We start from the raw sequence: 17,439 nt of genomic DNA on the forward strand, positions 1-17,439 counted from the left end.
CACCATACTGGCTCAGCTACAAAAGTTGCTAGCTCACAAATATTTTGACCCACCTGTTGGAGACTGGCAGAGAGGGAGGGTAGAGATTGCTGCCCTTTCCTTCAGAAGTCTGTTTTATTTTTCTTCTGAGTGACTGATTAGGGGGCACTCCTTACTTCATCAGCATATTGACATACCAGTAATCCTTGCATAATTTCATGTGCTCACCTATGTCCAGGGAAGAAATAGTCCCACTATATTTTGGTCAGGTAGGTCTTCATCTGTAGTACTGCATTCAGTTCTGGGTACCTCATTTTAAGAAGGCTATAGACAAGTTGGAGCCAGTTTAGAAAAGGGAAACAAGGATGGTAAGAGGTATTGAGAACAATACATGTGATGAAAGATTGTAGGAACTGGGTATGTTCAGCTTCGTGAAGAAAAGACTGAAGGATGATGACATGACTGCACTGAGGGGGTGTCACAAAAGGGATGGGACAGCTCTATTCTCTGGTGCCCCAGAAGATCGAACAAGATCTAATGGTTTTACTTTTAACTTACAGGATGGTAGATTTTGATTGAACATTAGAAGGAACATCTTGACAGTAAAAGTGGCTATTGCAATGGAACCAATTTCCTAGAGAAGTGGTGGGGACTCCTTCTCTGGACAGCTGCCTGCTGGGGATGCATTAGCTGAAGATCCTTCATTGAGTAAGACGATGGCCCACAAGGTTCAAAGATTCTGTGATCTTATGTGCAGTCCCTCACCCCACCATTTGTAACTGGGATGGAAATGATACATCCTCCAGACAAAATCCCATGCATCTCTCATTACTCGATATGCTGGCTACGGCTTCTAGGAATTGCAGTTCAACAAATGATTTCCATCCTCATCTAGAGCTACCAGGTGACTGCTTAAATACTAGCCCTTCTCATTCTCAAAAAAGAGAAGAAAGGGGGTTATTTTAAGAGTTATTAAGCCATCACATTAGAACAAATTACCTGTTATAAACTTGCAATGGAAGTACTTAGTGTTCTTTTGAATTATTAAAAAAAACTTGTAGACAAGAAAAACTTGAAATTAATTGATAATTTATTGATAGCAGCTTAAATTCCAATAGTGAAAACATAGTTCTCCCACAACTCCATTATCTGAATAGTTTGCTAGAATATAGACCACGGTGATGCCAACACATTATACAAGAACAAGCAGAAATTTATGTCTGAAACTCAATTCAGTGAGATGGGAAATTTTGTTGGTTTTTTTTAAATCATAAGAGTTGGAAGTGACTACAAGAAAGATAAAGCAAAAGATAATATCCTCCTCTATGCAATATTTTCTACTTTGTTTCAGCTTTAATATATGTTCATTACAGTGTGCGTTTGTTAACTGAACTCAAGTTGACCCTATGAATAAGACATCTCCAGAACACCCAAATCCTTAGCAGCTCTGCTTGGGTTTTGCAGACTCTGGGTCCTGGTTTCCTTAATTAAATCTATCTGTAATGTGAACTCCATCTTTTCTGACTGCCTTCTGTCATGCCAAGCATAACTGCCTTTTCTGCCCCTTTTCTTTTACTAAGGGGCTTGTTTGTTTGTTTGTTTTTGGCTAAATCAAATACCATTACGATATTTATCATGCAAATACTGCTTGTTTATATCCTGCCTCCTCCTCAAAACTAAGCCTTAAGATGGTCTATGAAATCAAAATACATGAAAGACAAATAAAAACACATACTGAAACTATCTACAGAATTAAATTATTTATTTAAAGACACACACATAAAAAACAGAAGGGGGGGGGGAAACCCAGTAAAATAATGCACTATTAAAAGCCCTTCCAGTCAGTTCATGAAAGCTTGTAGAAGTAGAAAAGATGAATTAAAAAATAAAATAAAAATTAGAGCGGGATAAATAGCATGCAACGTATTTAGAGTGCAATTCCCATTATTATTCTCCTTGGCTATGAGCTGTGTGTTGGGAGTTGCAGTCTAGCACACTGTGATTCCATGGGTACCCAAAGCTGCCTCTGGTGTGATCCATCTTATGTTGGCCCATGATCCACCCAGTAATGCAGGAGTAGAGAACATCATATCATGGGGCTAAAATCCAGTCCCCTCCAAAACAAAACAAACAAACAAAAAACACCCGAGAGAGAGAGAAAGCCTAGGCAAACTGGTGACAATGCTATATTGATCCCTTGTAAAGCTTTGGTGAACAGGGTGCAATACAGGTACAATCTAGAAATGTCCTGAAAGGTTGAAATGTCTCACCATAGGCTTTGCTACTATCAGTAAAAGCCTTAAGATAGAATACACTTGTAGTCTTGATGCCACCCTCTTGCCTTTGGCCTGCCTGGAATATCCTTTGATAACTTCTCTGAAACTTGAGTTTGGCCTCAGTCTGAAAGAGATTTCTAATCCTTGCAGCAAAAGATACTAAACCAGCAACTGAAGATCAGCATCCCATCCGGTATACAGATTTATTTTTGTGGTAGTAAGGCTATCAGTGCTAGCCTGCTATCATGGTTTAAGCGATGGACTAAGACCCTATGAGACAAGGATTCATATATCTACTCAGCCATACAAATCCACTGAATGAACATAGGAATTCTACACTCTATCACATCTCCTCTGAATAAATATTGCCAAGAAAACCCCTATGATAGAGCCACCATAAGTTGAAGTCATCTTGAAAAAACGTAAGAAAAACCACAGTTACATCTTATGAGGAATGACTTAGGACAACTGATATGTTTAATTTAAAGGAGAAGACTGGGAGGCAATATGATTCTTGAGGTGGCGGTGGTGTGCCTTCCAAGTCATTTCTGGCATATGAAAACTAAAATGAACCTACTACAGAGGTTGCTGAGGCTGAGAGTATGTGAGCTGCCCAAGGTCATGCAATGGGTTTCCTTAACCATCTTTGAATATTTAAAGGGATGTCATACACTAACCTGCCTTGAATCCCATTGTGGGAAAAGGGTGGGATATAAATCCATGAGATAAAACAAATAAATACAGAAGATGGGGCAAACCGATTTCCAACTGCTCCATATACTAGAAAACAAACTAATGGATTCTAATTACAAGAAAAAAGATTTCACCTAAAAAAACTTCTTTATGGCAAGAATTGTTTGGCAGTGGAAAATACTGTCTTGAAGTATATGGTCTCTGGTTTGTAGACGTCTTTAAAAAGAACACATTTTAAAATGTGCACATTCCAAGAGTGCTTTAGTTGTATATTCTTACATGATGTGGGTTGGACTAGGTGACCCTTACAGCTTCTTCCTGCTCTATGATTTTATGATTCTACTAAAGCCTAGGAATTTTTCCATCTTTCTGTGACACTCTCCCCAACATAGAAAGCAGAAGCAGTTACCCAAGTTCTAAGAGAATAGTTCTGGGACTGGCCCCTCAAACATGAGGAGGCAGGTGATCTTCCAAGAGGAAGCAATCTGCTACATTCATCAAATGGCAACTGGGGCTGGGAGGTTGAGAGCCTGTGAATACTTAGGCTTCTCAGAACAGTTCGGGGGGGGGGGGGGAGATGCTTGTAACATACAGACACCAATATGCTCACCCTCCCCTCTTCTTTTCCCACCGCACCCATGAACTGCACATCTCACTAATCGCTTCTCTGTTTAATAACCCCTGGAGACCTGAAGTCTGCAACTATTGCACAAAACAGCTGTCAAGAAAAAGAAATCCAATTAAACTTTTTGCCATGGGGCTGACCCCAATTGTAGGCTGCAGAAAAGACTATACAGTGTCACTCAAGCATTATAGAAGACATGAAAATGGGCAAGGCACCACACACACCATGCACAAAGCCACCCTCTTTGACTCCAATTAATTAATGCAATATAATTAAAGCCCTCCCAATCCTTCATTCTTGTCAAATTACCATTTGAGATTATCTTCCAGCAGTTCAATCGTTTTATTACTTTGACTCAGTACAAAAAGCAATGTTCCCAGCCTCCATCCCAAAGCTGGCAGGTGAGGATCAAGCCATAGATTTTCCATTCATGCCTGAGTTGCCTTCTTCTAGCATCTGCACCAGTACTAATTGTCACTAAATGAAATCCAGATTGCCTTGAAGTCATGGTTTCATAAAATGATACAAACAAATAAAAAAATCATAATTCATATTTCACAAAAATGAAATATAAATAAATAAATGTATGCTTTGAAGTGAATCTGCAAACCTTGGTTGATAACACTCTGGATATAATGTTACACTGCAAACCATCAAATGCTAAATTGTATTAACAGCAAACAGAAAGAAGGCAATTTATGCCTAAACATAAATGCATCTGAACAAGTACTAATTGTCAGTAAATGAAATCCAGATTACCTTGAAGTCATGGTTTCATAAAATGATACAAACAAATAAAAAATCATAATTCAGATTTCACAAAAATGAAATATAAATAAATAAATGCTTTGAAGTGCATCTGCAAACCTTGGTTGATGATTATTTGTACATAATGTTACACTGTCATATAGCAAACCATCAAATGCTAAATTGTAGTAACAGCAAACAACAGAAAGAAGAGATTTATGCCTAAGAAGACAGAGAGAGGAGATGCATAAGAATGTGTCACAGAATGAGGACTGGACTGTGTTGTTTGCACAGGACTTTGAATGTTGTAAATATACATAAAGCCCATAGAATTACATGTGTTTCCTGCTCAGAGAACTCTGCATTCAGAAATCACTTCATAAGAGTAATTGCATTCCGAAATCAATATAGAAATCATCTGATGGAAAATAAAATAAAATAAGCCCCAACTGATTCATTATAATGTTGTGATTCTAGCACACTTTCCATACACTAAGCAACTTTTGCACCTGACATTTTTCCTGTTACTGCTTGAGAAATGCAATACAATGCTGCTATTAGCATGTGGAGACAAGAATCTTTGCATAAAGGCATTTATACTAGATTCCACAGGAATAGGATTGAAAACCCACCTCCCTCCCTACACTGAGAGCAACATTGCAGTTCTACACAGGTTTACTCAGGAATAAGCCACAAAGGGCTACATCTAAGTAAACCTAAGAGTTCAGACCAAGGGAATTTTCTATATTGGATTCTACAATGAAAGCATCACTTTTGGGAGAAAACTGCAGGCACTACTAGCACTCAGAGCAAAAATGGTTTATATATGCCAATAGACACACCGGGACATGCAGTTGCTGTCATGGCAGTGAATTTTGTCCTGTACAAAACAGTTGTGAACTCCATCAATGAGACTGGAGTAACAATATCTGGAATGGAATTGGGATATTTATTGCCTTAAGTACTTCATCTGAGATATGCTTAGTGTGGGAAGAACAGTAAAAGTTCTTAGACTCTAGCTGCAATCCTATACCTAATTTCTTGGGCAATGTTCCTACTAAAGGGAGTCTTAACCATTTGGGGGGCTGCTGGTTTTATTGATGTGTCAACTTCATCCTTCATCTCTCTCTCTCTCTCTCTCTCTCTCTCTCTCTCTCTCTCTCTCTCATATATATATATATATTCTTTTATTCAAATATTAATCTCCTCACCTTCTTAAGAGTGGCATTTCAGGGATCAAATTAAAAACAACAACAGATAAACTTCACCAGACTTGATCCTATGAAAGGAGACAGAAGAGGAGGTAAACCTGGGGGGTGGGAAACATGTCTCCATCAACTGGCTTTCATTTTTAGTTAAAAAAAAGTTCCCAGGTCCATCCCTTGCCATCTGCAAAAAAAAAAAAAAAAAAAAAAAAAAAAAAAAAAAAAAAAAAGTGGGGGGGACCTTGAACAGACTTCTCCCAAAACCCAGGAGAGCGGCTACCAGCTTGAACAATAATTAGGGGCAGAGAGAGAAGACAAAAAGGTCTCACCTGGTTACAGGTCAGCAGCTGCACCTTCACTTTTTATGCCACAGTCACTTGTTGTCATTGCATACAGAACCAGTGTGACATAGTGGTTTAAACTCTGGACTGTGACTCTGGAGACCAAGTTCCAATTCTAGGTGAGCTATGGAAAGCCACTGGGAGACTGTGGGCAAGTCACACTTTTTCAGAGCCAGAGGAAGGCAACCGCAAACCCCCTTCAAACCCATTCTGCCAAGAAAGCTCAGTAACAGGTTCATCTTCAGGTCTCCATAAGTCACAAATTATTCAAAGGGACACAACCACCACAAGATCATCATCTGTCTTCCAGAAAATAGGGCGAGCAAGAATTTTATCTAAATAACTAAGGAGACAGGCAGTGCGGCATAGCAGTTTGAGCCTTGGACTCTGGAGACCAAGATTGGATTCCCAGCTCAGCCATGAAGGTACACTCTCTCAGCCTCAGGGGATGGCAATGGCAAACCCCCTCTGAACCAATCTTGCCAAGAAAACCCCAGGATAGGGTCGCTCTAAGTCAGAAAGGACTCAAAGGGACACAACACACACAACCAAGAAGGAGAAGGGTGCCATCCCAATGAGAATTTGGATCAGGGAAGGAGGTAAAATCTTATTCTCTTCCTGCCCTTTTTCTCTCTCTCCCTGCATCCATCCAATTGCTTCAGAGTTTTGTTGAGACTCAGACCACATTCAACCATCCCAAAGTTTGCCCTCCTGCCCCAGAGTGACCAGATGTCCTAACTACAAAGGAGGACGAGGCACCACCAAACGTAGGACACCAAGGGGAAATGTAGGCCATGACCCACGAAAAGCTAAAAACACACCTGTTGTGTGCCTTCAAATCATCCTCGACCTACGGCAACCCTATCATGGGGTCTTCTTGGCAAGATTGCTTTGGGGGAAGGTTTGCCCTTGACATCCTCTGAGGCTGGGAGACTGTGACTTGCCTGAGTTCACCTGAAGATAAATCTATTACAGGTCTTTCTTGCCAAGGTTGGTTCAGAGGCTTACCTTTGCCTTCCCCTGAGGCTGAGAGAATGTGACTGGCCTAAGATCACCAGTGGGTTTTGTGGCCGAGCTGGGTATCCAACCTTGGTCTCCAGAATCCAAGGCTCAAACCCCTATGCCACATCGCCTCTCCCTGGAGTGATCTAGATAAAACCCTGACATCCTCTGAGGCTGAGAGAGTGTGACTTGCCCAAGGTCACCGACAGTGCGTTTCCATGGATTCGAAGAACCCTGGTCTCCTCCAGGTCTTAGCCTAGATCCAAACCACTGGAGATGCAAATCTCTGCCGCTTAGTCCTGCTCAAATTGGAGGGCGCTTTTGGAATGCCTCCTGGGCAGGAGATGGAAATGGAGGACAAGTCCTGGAAAAGGAGGACTTGCCTGGTCAGCCACCCACCCGCCCCCGCCCTTTGCAAAGACTTTCCAAAAGAGCCACTCACATGCCCTGCTGCAGTTGCCCCGCGGCCACCAGGCTGCCCATGGTCCACCAAAGCCAGGCTCCGCTGGGCTTCATGTCTGTGGATACTGGGCTCTGCAGGAAGAGGAGGAGGAGAGGCGAAAGTTCAGCTTCCAGGGCCAGCTTGGCAGGGAGACAAGGAGGCAGGAGAAGGAGCTGGCATGGAAGGAGGCAAGAGGCTTCAGGAGAGGAGTCTGTCTTGGATGCTGAGGCTGCAGAAGACTGGCAACAAAAACCAAACAGGGTCTCTTTGCTTTCTGAGCATCCACGCCACTGGGCCACCAAATCCCGCCTCCAAAGCCCTTTTAAAGCCTCAGCGGGGCCAATCAGGGGGCTCGCGGATTCCCAGCCCCGCCCCCTAATTAAAGAGAGACAGAGGGCAGAGCCTGGCTGATCTGCTATTAAGGCATCTGCTGCATCCACACTGTAGAAATGATCCGCTTTGATACCGCTTCAACTTGCCATGGTTCCAGACGAGGGAATTCTGGGCATGGTTCTGGCACCAGAGAGGAGTGATTTCTACATTGATTCAGGTGACTTTCGCATTGCTTTTAGAATGCAGTTACTCAGAAGAAGTGACTTCAGAAGGCAAAGTTTTTGAGATAGCAATCTAAGCAGGTGAGGAGAGTAATAGCTGAATAAAAGCATATATATATATATGATGAAGGATGCAGCTGACACATCAATAAAACCAGCAGCCCCCAAATGGTTAAGACCCCCTTTAGTAGGAGCATTGCCCAAGAAACTGGATTGCAGCTAGGGTTTAGTAACTTTTACTCTTCTTCCCACACTAAGCATTTCTCAGATGAAGTACTTAAGGCAATAAATATCCCAATTTTGTTCTAGATACTGTTACTCCAGTCTCCTTGACTCGTTGATGGAATTCACAACTGTTTTGCACAGGACAAAATTCACTTCCATGATGGCAGCTGTGTGTCTATTGGCATAGATAAACCATTTTTGCTGTGAGTGCTAGTAGTGCATGCAGTTTTCTCCCAAAAGTGATGCTTTCATTGCAGAATCCCATATGGAAAATTCCCTTGGTCTGCACTCTTAGGTTTACTGAGGCATAGCCCTTTGTGGCTTATTCCTGAGTAAACCCGTGTAGAACTGCAGTGTTGCTCTCTGTGTAGGGAGGGAGGTGGGTTTTCAATCCTATCCCTTGTGGAATCTAATATAAATGCCTTTATACAAAGATTCTTGTCTCCACATGCTAATAGCAGCATTGTATTGCATTTCTCAAGCAGTAATAGGAAAAATGTTAGGTGCAAAAGTTGCTTAGTGTATGGAAAGTGTGCTAGAATCACAACATTATAATGAATCAGTTGGGGCTTATTTTATTTTATTTTCCATCAGATGATTTCTATATTGATTTCGGAATGCAATTACTCTTATGAAGTGATTTCTGAATGCAGAGTTCTCTGAGCAGGAAACACATGTAATTCTATGGGCTTTATGTATATTTACAACATTCAAAGTCCTGTGCAAACAACACAGTCCAGTCCTCATTCTGTGACACATTCTTATGCATCTCCTCTCTCTGTCTTCTTAGGCATAAAATGCCTTCTTTCTGTTGTTTGCTGTTACTACAATTTAGCATTTGATGGTTTGCAGTGTAACATTATATCCAGTGTCATCAACCAAGGTTTGCAGATTCACTTCAAAGCATACATTTATTTATTTATATTTCATTTTTGTGAAATCTGAATTATGATTTTTTATTTGTTTGTATCATTTTATGAAACCATGACTTCAAGGCAATCTGGATTTCATTTAGTGACAATTAGTACTGGTGCAGATGCTAGAAGAAGGCAACTCAGGCATGAATGGAAAATCTATGGCTTGATCCTCACCTGCCAGCTTTGGGATGGAGGCTGGGAACATTGCTTTTTGTACTGAGTCAAAGTAATAAAATGATTGAACTGCTGGAAGATAATCTCAAAGTTCCCCAACTTTGGTTCTCCAGATGTTTTGTATTTCATCCCTCAGAATCCCTGGCTATTGGCCAAGCTGGCAGGGACTTCTGGGAGCTGAACTCCAAAACACCTGGAGGACCAAAGTTGGGAAGCCATGGCTTTAGACCCAAATATAGTTGTTCGGTCCAAAGCACCCTGCAGAAATAATCCAGTTTGGGACTGCTTTGACTGCCCTGGCTCAATGCTAGGGAATTCAGGGAACTATAGTTTGGTGAGACATTGAGCCTTCTCTGTCAGAGAGCTTTGGGGCCACAATCAACTAGCATTCCCAGGATTTCCTAGCCCTCAGCCATGGCAGTTAAAGTGGTCTCAAACTGGATTCTTTCTTCAGTGCATTTTGGACCTAGTTACCAATTTGTGTGAATGTGCCTTCCAGTTGACCTAGAGGTACCCTATGAAGGTTAGAGGGTTTTCTTACGGTGCATGGCCACGTAGTTTCAGTGTTGGACTAAAACTCTGGAGACCAGGGTTGGATTTCCACATTGATCATAAAACCCTCTGGGTGACTTCGGGCAAATTGCATGCTCTCAGCTTCAGGGGAAGGGAATGGCAAACCCCCTCTGAACCATTCTTGTCTAGAAAACCCCATGACAGGTTCACCTTAGAGTCACGATAAGTCAGAAACAACATGAATTCAGACAACACTAAGTGTAGCTTGCATTCCACTGTAGAAATAATGCAATTTGACACTACATTAGTACTGTAGCTCCATCCTAAGGAATCCTGAAATCTGTAGGTTTACCAGGTTTGTAGCCTTCTCTGCCAAAGAGTGTTGTTGCTATTTGCCCTCCAGTGGAAGCTCAGCTCAAGGCAACCCTGTGGATGATATATCTCTAAGACCACCTGTCCTCACTGCTCTGCTCAGATCTGTAGATTCAGGCCTATGGCCTTTCTGACTGAGTTCAATCTTCTGGCATGCAGTCTTCCTCTCTTTTTAAAATCCTTCTTGTTTCCTAGCATTATTGTGTTTTCTAGTGAGTCCTGCCTTCTCATGATATGACCAAAGTATGACTGCCTCAGATTGGTCATTCTGGCTTCCAGGGAGAGTTCAGGCTTGGTCTGTTATAGAACCCATTTGTTTGTCTTCTTGGCCATCCGCAGCACTCTTCTCCAACACCCCATCTCTCTCATATCCACCCATAACAATGGGGAATACAATAGCTTAGACAATCCCTATTTTACAGTCCATTGTTATATCTTTACAGTTTAGGATCTTGTCCAGTTCTCTTCCCAATCCTACTATTCTAATTTTTTGACTGCAGTCTCCATTCTGATCAGTATTTGATCCAAGGTAAAGGAGCTATTTGACTATTTCAGTGTTCTCATTATCTAGGGTGAATTCTTCCATGGTCATTATTTTTGTTTTGTTAATGTTCAGCATTAAGCCTATCATTGACACTTTCCTCCTTGACCCTCTTCAGTAATTGCTCCACGCCTTTGTTGGTTTCTCCTAGTAGTATTGTGTCATCTACATATCTCCCTTCTGAACAGTTAACTCCTCCTGTGAATCTAAGCCTGCTCTGGGTACAATATTTTCTGCATACAGGTTGAATGAATGGGGTGATAGTAAGAAGCCTTGCCTGACCCCTTTGCTGATTGGAAACCATTCTGTTTCTCCATATTAAGTTTTAATAATAATAATTTGTTTTATTTTGTTTTGACTGCACCCTCTTGTCCTGAGTTACACATCAACAGAATCAGATGTCGTGGCACCTCCTTTTCTCTTAGAGCATTCCATAGCTTTCTTGAAATCTATGCTTTGCTGTACTCAATAAAGTACATTCAGATTTTCTTTTGTAATTTCCTACTGTGCTCCGTTTTCCATGGTGCTGATGCCTGACAAAACTACAAAGCCCAGTATTCTGTAGGAGGGAACCATGTCAGTTAAAGTGGTGTCAAAATGGCATTGTTCCTGCAGTGTTTCTACAAGCAAAGAAGGTAGTCTTGCCAGTTTCATCCTCTGAAATACAGCCTACATCACCTGATGTTGGTTGTCCCCCACCTAAGTAATAACCAGGGCTGGTCCTGCTTAACATCCAAGATCAGAGGGGATCTGGCACCTTTAGGGTATTTGTTGTTTGTTATTGTGTGACTACAAGTCATTTCCAAGTTATGACAACCCTAAGGCAAACCTGTTCTGGGGTTTCCTTGGCAGGATTTGGTCAGAGAAGGTTTGCCATTGCCTTTCCCTGAGGCTGAGAGCATGTTCTTGCCCAAGATCACCCAGTGGGTTTCATGACCAAGCAGCGAATCAAACCCTGATCCACAAAGTCATAGTCCAACACTCAAAGCATTATGCTACACTGGCTCTCTTAAAAGTATTTAGGCCTAATTAGAATAGGCCCACCATAAATTTTGATGGTACCTTCTGGTGGCATCCAAGACAGTGGGATGGTATGTTTGTGCCAAGTTATAGCTATCCATGGTCCTGAAACCTTAATACTTAAAGAAGCCCCTCTCCCCATAGCAATGATACCTAAAGTGGGCAGTATGCACCACCAGGGAGTAGTGAGAAGATCCAGGGGGTTAGTAAAGGGGCAAGGGGGCAGCAGAGGGACGTTCAGTCAAAGCATTGGTGTACAAGAAAGGCAAGGGTAACCAGCAGCTTTTAGGCCCATGATGGAGATGAGGATTGCATGAAACTTAATAATAATAATAATAATAATAATAATAAATTTTATTTTTACCCCGCCTTTCCAAAAGGATGATCAAGGCGGCTTATTTTCAGGGTCCTTTAAAACTACAACACAACCCCGCTAGTCATTTAGTTTGGTGGTGTCTCCTGCTCTGCACAAGCTCATTCCCTCAGCTGCATCTTTCACTGGTGACAGCAGTGGCAGTTGGAAAACTCTTGTGAGGCTTGGATGCAGGACATTGCTTCTATGGCTTGGAGCTGTGTGATTTTGGGACAGTCCGACTGACTGACTGGAGCAAGGAGTTAGAGTATGTGGGAGTAGTGGAGAAGTAGCAGTAAAAGGGAGCTTTCAAATTTGGGACCCTGCTTAAGCTTTTCCAGCTTTGCTAGGACTTGGCTGGCAAGTTGGAGCTTCTCTGATGCTCCTGTTTTCTTTCACTGGATGTGCTGAGAGAAGAGGTAATAGAAGAAGCAATATTTGTGTATTGGAGAAACACCTGAAGATGTGTGCATGAGACCTGTGAAGGAGAGGAAGACATATCTGGGCTCAGTTCATGGAAAGAGTCGATTGCCTTAGAGTAGCTCCTGTAGTTAAAATCTCTCCCTTTCCTCATCCACACCAGTCTCCAGTCCAAGACATGTGGCCTTTGTAAATCCACCAACATACAATGAAGGTGCACCTCTTCTCTGCCCCAATGAAGAAGGATTGAGAGTCCTTCTTTGCTGGGGAGAAGCTTCTCCCTTGCACCTGGTCACCTTGGGAGCAGCAACTGAGCAGCAGCCAAGATGCCTCTTGCCCACACTAGCCTTTGCTGCAAGGTGAGGGGCTTCTTGGTTCCTTTTCACCAGCTGCTCAGTTGCTGATCCCAGGGCAATCAGGTGCAAAGCGACCAAGATTGGTTATTTTTGCAGTAGAACAGTAGACCTAATATCAAGAAATATGCCCAGCAGTGTATGTGTGGGTGGTAGGATTTTACCCGATACAAAATAGGGTGGTAACTGGAAAAAGTTTGGGGACCACTGCCCTATAGATACCTGGCCAAGGATTGGGATCTGCAGGAGGCCCTCTCCTTTGTGATCCAACACAGTGGGAGGACATGAGAGGGCCTTCTTGGCTGTTGCACCCCAATTGTGGGATGCCCCAATTAGCACCAAGATTAAACACATTCTAGCACCAAGAATACATGCTTAAAACAATTAAAGACTTTGGAGCTCAATTTCTTTTAAATGTACATATGCTGATTTTTAATTGTGCTAGTCTTTAAGTTGTTTTAATGAGTCATATTGAACATATTTATCCTCTTTGTGCTATTTTGTTTTAATATAGAATTGTTTTAATTGTCTATGGCTTTGTCTGCAGGTTGCCCTAAAATCACAAATAAAGGGCAAGATGTAAGTATTTTAATAAATAAATAAACTATTCAGCACCTTGAATAGCTCCTTTAAAGTTCTGGCTCAAGTCTAGTTCAGATTCCTTGCCTCACTGGTATGGAAGTCACCAGCTGAGTTTTCAGTGAGTCAATAGACTACGCTAGCTGGGATTCACAGTTGGATTTAAACTTTTGTTTTGTTGTGTTTCCATCAGAGTTAGTTATGCCTAAGTATGCAAAGCCTGTTGAGAATAAACACACACCTTGGCCACTTCATTTAACCATGCCTGACTGATCAAAGATTCAAAATGAGTTGCAAATTCTGTGTGAAGAAATATTAACTGTGCAGCTAACTGTGTACGTATTATTCATTCTGGGTGCAAAATGTGGAAGGCAGAGGAATAACATCCATGTTGCATTAGCACAGATATCAGAAAAGATCTAATAGGCCCAGATATGTAAATGTGGGATTGTAGCCTTAGTAGTTAATTATAAGGCTTATACTAGTGCAGAAGGGACCTGGTGAAATGAACATTTAAGCTACAACCCTTGTGTAGTAGCTCCACAGTATAGAGGGGCAAATCTGTCAGTTTCCCACATTTGAATTTTGCATATTCTGACATACAGTATTCCGGTAAGGTGATCAAAAACAATCTGAAACAAATGTTCCACCCACTACACACAACAGATAAATTCATACATGTAAACATCAGAAAAGACATAATGATTTGCTATTGTGCACTGCAATTTTGCTTGTACTTACTGAAAGATTTGTCCACAGTACTTTACCACAGAGATTGTTTTATCTGAAATGCTTGCACTGTTTTTTGAAAAGGTAATTGCAGGCTACATTGAAGTGTACAATTACTGAATGATTATGTACTTTCTGACATTTACAGTATGCATATTTATATGTCATTTTGTAATATTTATGGGATGCAATGCATCAGGCTTTTTAACAATTAAACATCACCTTGTGGCACATGAAAAGGGACAGGACTCCTGTACCTTAATAGTTGTGTGGCAGAAGAAATTTCACTAACTGTAGTTTGCATTCCATTTCAAGGAACTCAAAGTGGTAAACAAAGTCAGCAGCATTTGAAAAATTTTAAAAACCTACTTATACAAGCAGCATCAAGTTCATAAAACAGACGTTAAATCATGAGCACTAAAACACATGCAACAGCTGCTAAAATATATTTGAAAGCCAATATTTTTCATACTGCCTAAAACTAGAGTTCCCCAGTCTCAGAGACAGGACCCTCTCTCCTAGTCCTCAGGGCAAGGGTGCAGTCTTGGAAAGTGTGTTTGTGTGTTTGTTCCTCATTTGCTAGTCTTGGTGTTTATTATTTGAATGAAATACTCTGTACAACTTTGGGTGATGCTTAATGTATCATGGCAAAGGATGTCCCTTGTAACATAACTCTTGTAAGATCACCAAGGTCTACCCTATGACATCACAGGGATCATCCCTAGGCTTCAGTTTGGGCCATGAAATCTCAGGGCCTGGCATAGTCCTGACCTGGCAACCCTATGATGTACCCCGACAGTATAGTGTCGGACCTGATGAATTTATTTGGCCTGAGTATTCTATGCATTGGGTGCAATGACTGAAAGACCAAGGGAAGGGATTAATTTGAAGGTCTGGATCTGATTCTCTGGGGTGGAGGGTCAATCCCTTAAGAGACAGGGATCTCTGTTACACCCAGCCAGGAAAGCAAAAGGGATAGACATTTGTGGGATGGGAATGAAGTGTGTGTGAATGCTGCCATTTCTGTTCAGATCACCTGCCAAATTATTGCAACCTCATGAATTGTATAGGGTTTTCTTAGGCAAGCAGTATTCAGAGGTGGTATGGCATCACCTCCCTCTGAAATATTCCCTACAGCACCTGATATTCCTAGATGGTCCCTCATCCAAGTACTGACCAAGCATGACCCTGCTTAGCTTCCAAGATCAGGCAGCATCTGATGACTTCAGGGTATTTAGGGCTTACCACTAATTTATCTGAAACTTTGTGGTGGTTTGACTCTGAAGAATTTCAGAGGCTGACAAAAATTCAGTATATGAAGCTGTAGAATATAATTACACCATACTGTTATATTAGTCCTTTCCTGGGAGAAAGGAGGGTTATAAATTAAATAAATAAATTACACAAACAATAAATGAATGGCAGTGTGAAACCACTTTAACTGTCATGGCTCTACCTTATGGAATTTTGGGATTTCTAGTCTGGTGAGGCACTTAGACCTTTCTCCTAGATAGCTCTGGTGTACTCTCTAAAACTTAATCACTTTCTCTTAGAAAGTAGGTAAAGGTAGCCCCTTGACATAAATGTCTAATCATAACTGACTGTAGGAGGCAATGCTAATCTCTGTTGTCTGAGGACTGCTCTGGTGGTCATGTGGCCAGCATGACTGCACCAAACACTGTTACCTTCCCACCGAAGTGGTACCTATTTACCTACTTGCATCTGCATACTTTCAAACTGTTAGGTTGCCAGAAGCTGGGTCTAGTGACAGGCGTTCACCCCATCATTCAGCACTTGGGCCTCAAACTGTCAACCTCCCAATCTTCCATCAGAATTGGTGTCTTAACTGCTAAGCCAACACATCCCTTAGAAAGTACAACTTTTTTAAAAGTCACATTTTACTTCTTAAGCTCCAGGAGGGGTAAATAATTTTGAACAGAGTTGCAAACCCCTAAATCAAAACTGCATGGTGCATCTGAAGTAATATACACTTTCCTGGGACTTCATCTCATTGAACTCAGTGGGATTTAGTTCTGATTAGACATCCAGTGTGTTGCATTGTTAATTACAGCTGATATATCATCTTAACCTAGAACTAAGTTGAAGTTCCCACTGAGACCAAAAGCAGGAGGAAAAACGAAAAAAGAATCAGCCAAAAACACACCAGCAATCATTTTCACCCAGCCCACTGCCTGCAAAGATTGATTAGCCTTCCAACAAGGTGACTCCCAAAAATATACTTGAGAACATTTATAAAAATAAAATTTTGACATTCTTTTAATACAAGGCCTAAAATATTACTCTGCTCTCTATGTTAAAAATGTTTATATGCAGCCTTATCCTATGCATGCTTAGTCAGAAATAAGTCTATTGTAGTGAGGCTTGCCCCCTTATATGACTGCAGCCAAGAACAAACGAGTAAAGGAACATTTAGAACAAGAGTACATTCTTGAGTAGGGGATTCTCCAATAGAATTGTGAATCTCAGTTTCTTGTGAGATCACCACAAATTTCTTATCTACAAGTGTAACAATTATTTAGGAGATGACCACACTGCACTCTTTTAGTGCCATTATTTTACTTTGCTGGTTGCTTCCTGTTGCATTCTGGGATTTGCAGTTTAAGGAGGGGCATTTAGAATTCTCAGCCAGAGAGCTCTTAGGCCTTACTAAACTAGAAAGCCCAGAATGCAACAGGAGGCAGCCAGAGCAGTAATGGAATAATAATAATAATAATAATAATAATAATAATAATAATAATTTCTATACCACTATTCCAAAGATCACAGCAGTGTACAACAAGTAAATAGAACAATAAGAACAACAAACCCAATACCCCAACATACACAATATCATATTACAATAAAACAATAAAGCAGTTAACAGTTAAAAACAGTTAAAACCATGCAAAACAACCCCATACAAATGGCTGAAGATGGATTCCACCAATTACATTGCCAGGGGAAAAAAAAGAATACCAACAGGCTCATGGGCCTGGCAGAATAAGAAGGTCTTCAGGTAGGGTTGCCATATCCCGCCCCCCCGGCGGGACAATCCCGGTTTGGGCGGTGCCATCCCGGTCCCGGTCCGGTTTGGCGCCCAAACCGGGACGGCCCCGCCCACCGCGGCCACCTCCGCTGCCACGGCGGCTCCAAGGCCTTTCTGAGGCCTGGGAGGGCTCTCCGCAGTTGGAGCTCCAGCCGTGGAGACGCTCCCTCCCAGGCCCCAGCAAGGCCAGGGAGGAGGAGGAGGAGGAGGCCGCTTCCCACCGCGGCGATCACCACGATGAGGGGCGGCCTCCGCCTCCTTCCCGGCCTGGGAGCCGGCCGAGGCTTGCTCCCAGACCGAGAGGAGGAGGAGGCCGCTTGCCACCGCGGCAATC

General features: G+C 42.0%; 1 protein-coding gene across 1 annotated transcript in view; it reads right to left on the reverse strand.

The window, feature by feature from the left end:
* The window catches only part of LOC149318035 (EGF-like and EMI domain-containing protein 1), a 142,248-nt gene extending 134,729 nt beyond the window's left edge, over positions 1 to 7,519 (reverse strand). The window contains exon 1 of the mRNA XM_089508898.1: positions 7,311 to 7,519. Within this exon, the coding sequence (XP_089365024.1) occupies positions 7,311 to 7,384 (74 nt within the window). The 5' untranslated portion in view covers positions 7,385 to 7,519. The remainder of the gene's footprint in view (positions 1 to 7,310) is intronic.
* Positions 7,520 to 17,439: the final 9,920 nt, after the last annotated feature.

Source organism: Sceloporus occidentalis, unplaced genomic scaffold, assembly GCF_023333645.1.
Source record: "Sceloporus occidentalis isolate IW3139 unplaced genomic scaffold, rSceOcc1.0.p SCAF_2, whole genome shotgun sequence".
NCBI classification, from domain to species: domain Eukaryota; kingdom Metazoa; phylum Chordata; class Lepidosauria; order Squamata; family Phrynosomatidae; genus Sceloporus; species Sceloporus occidentalis.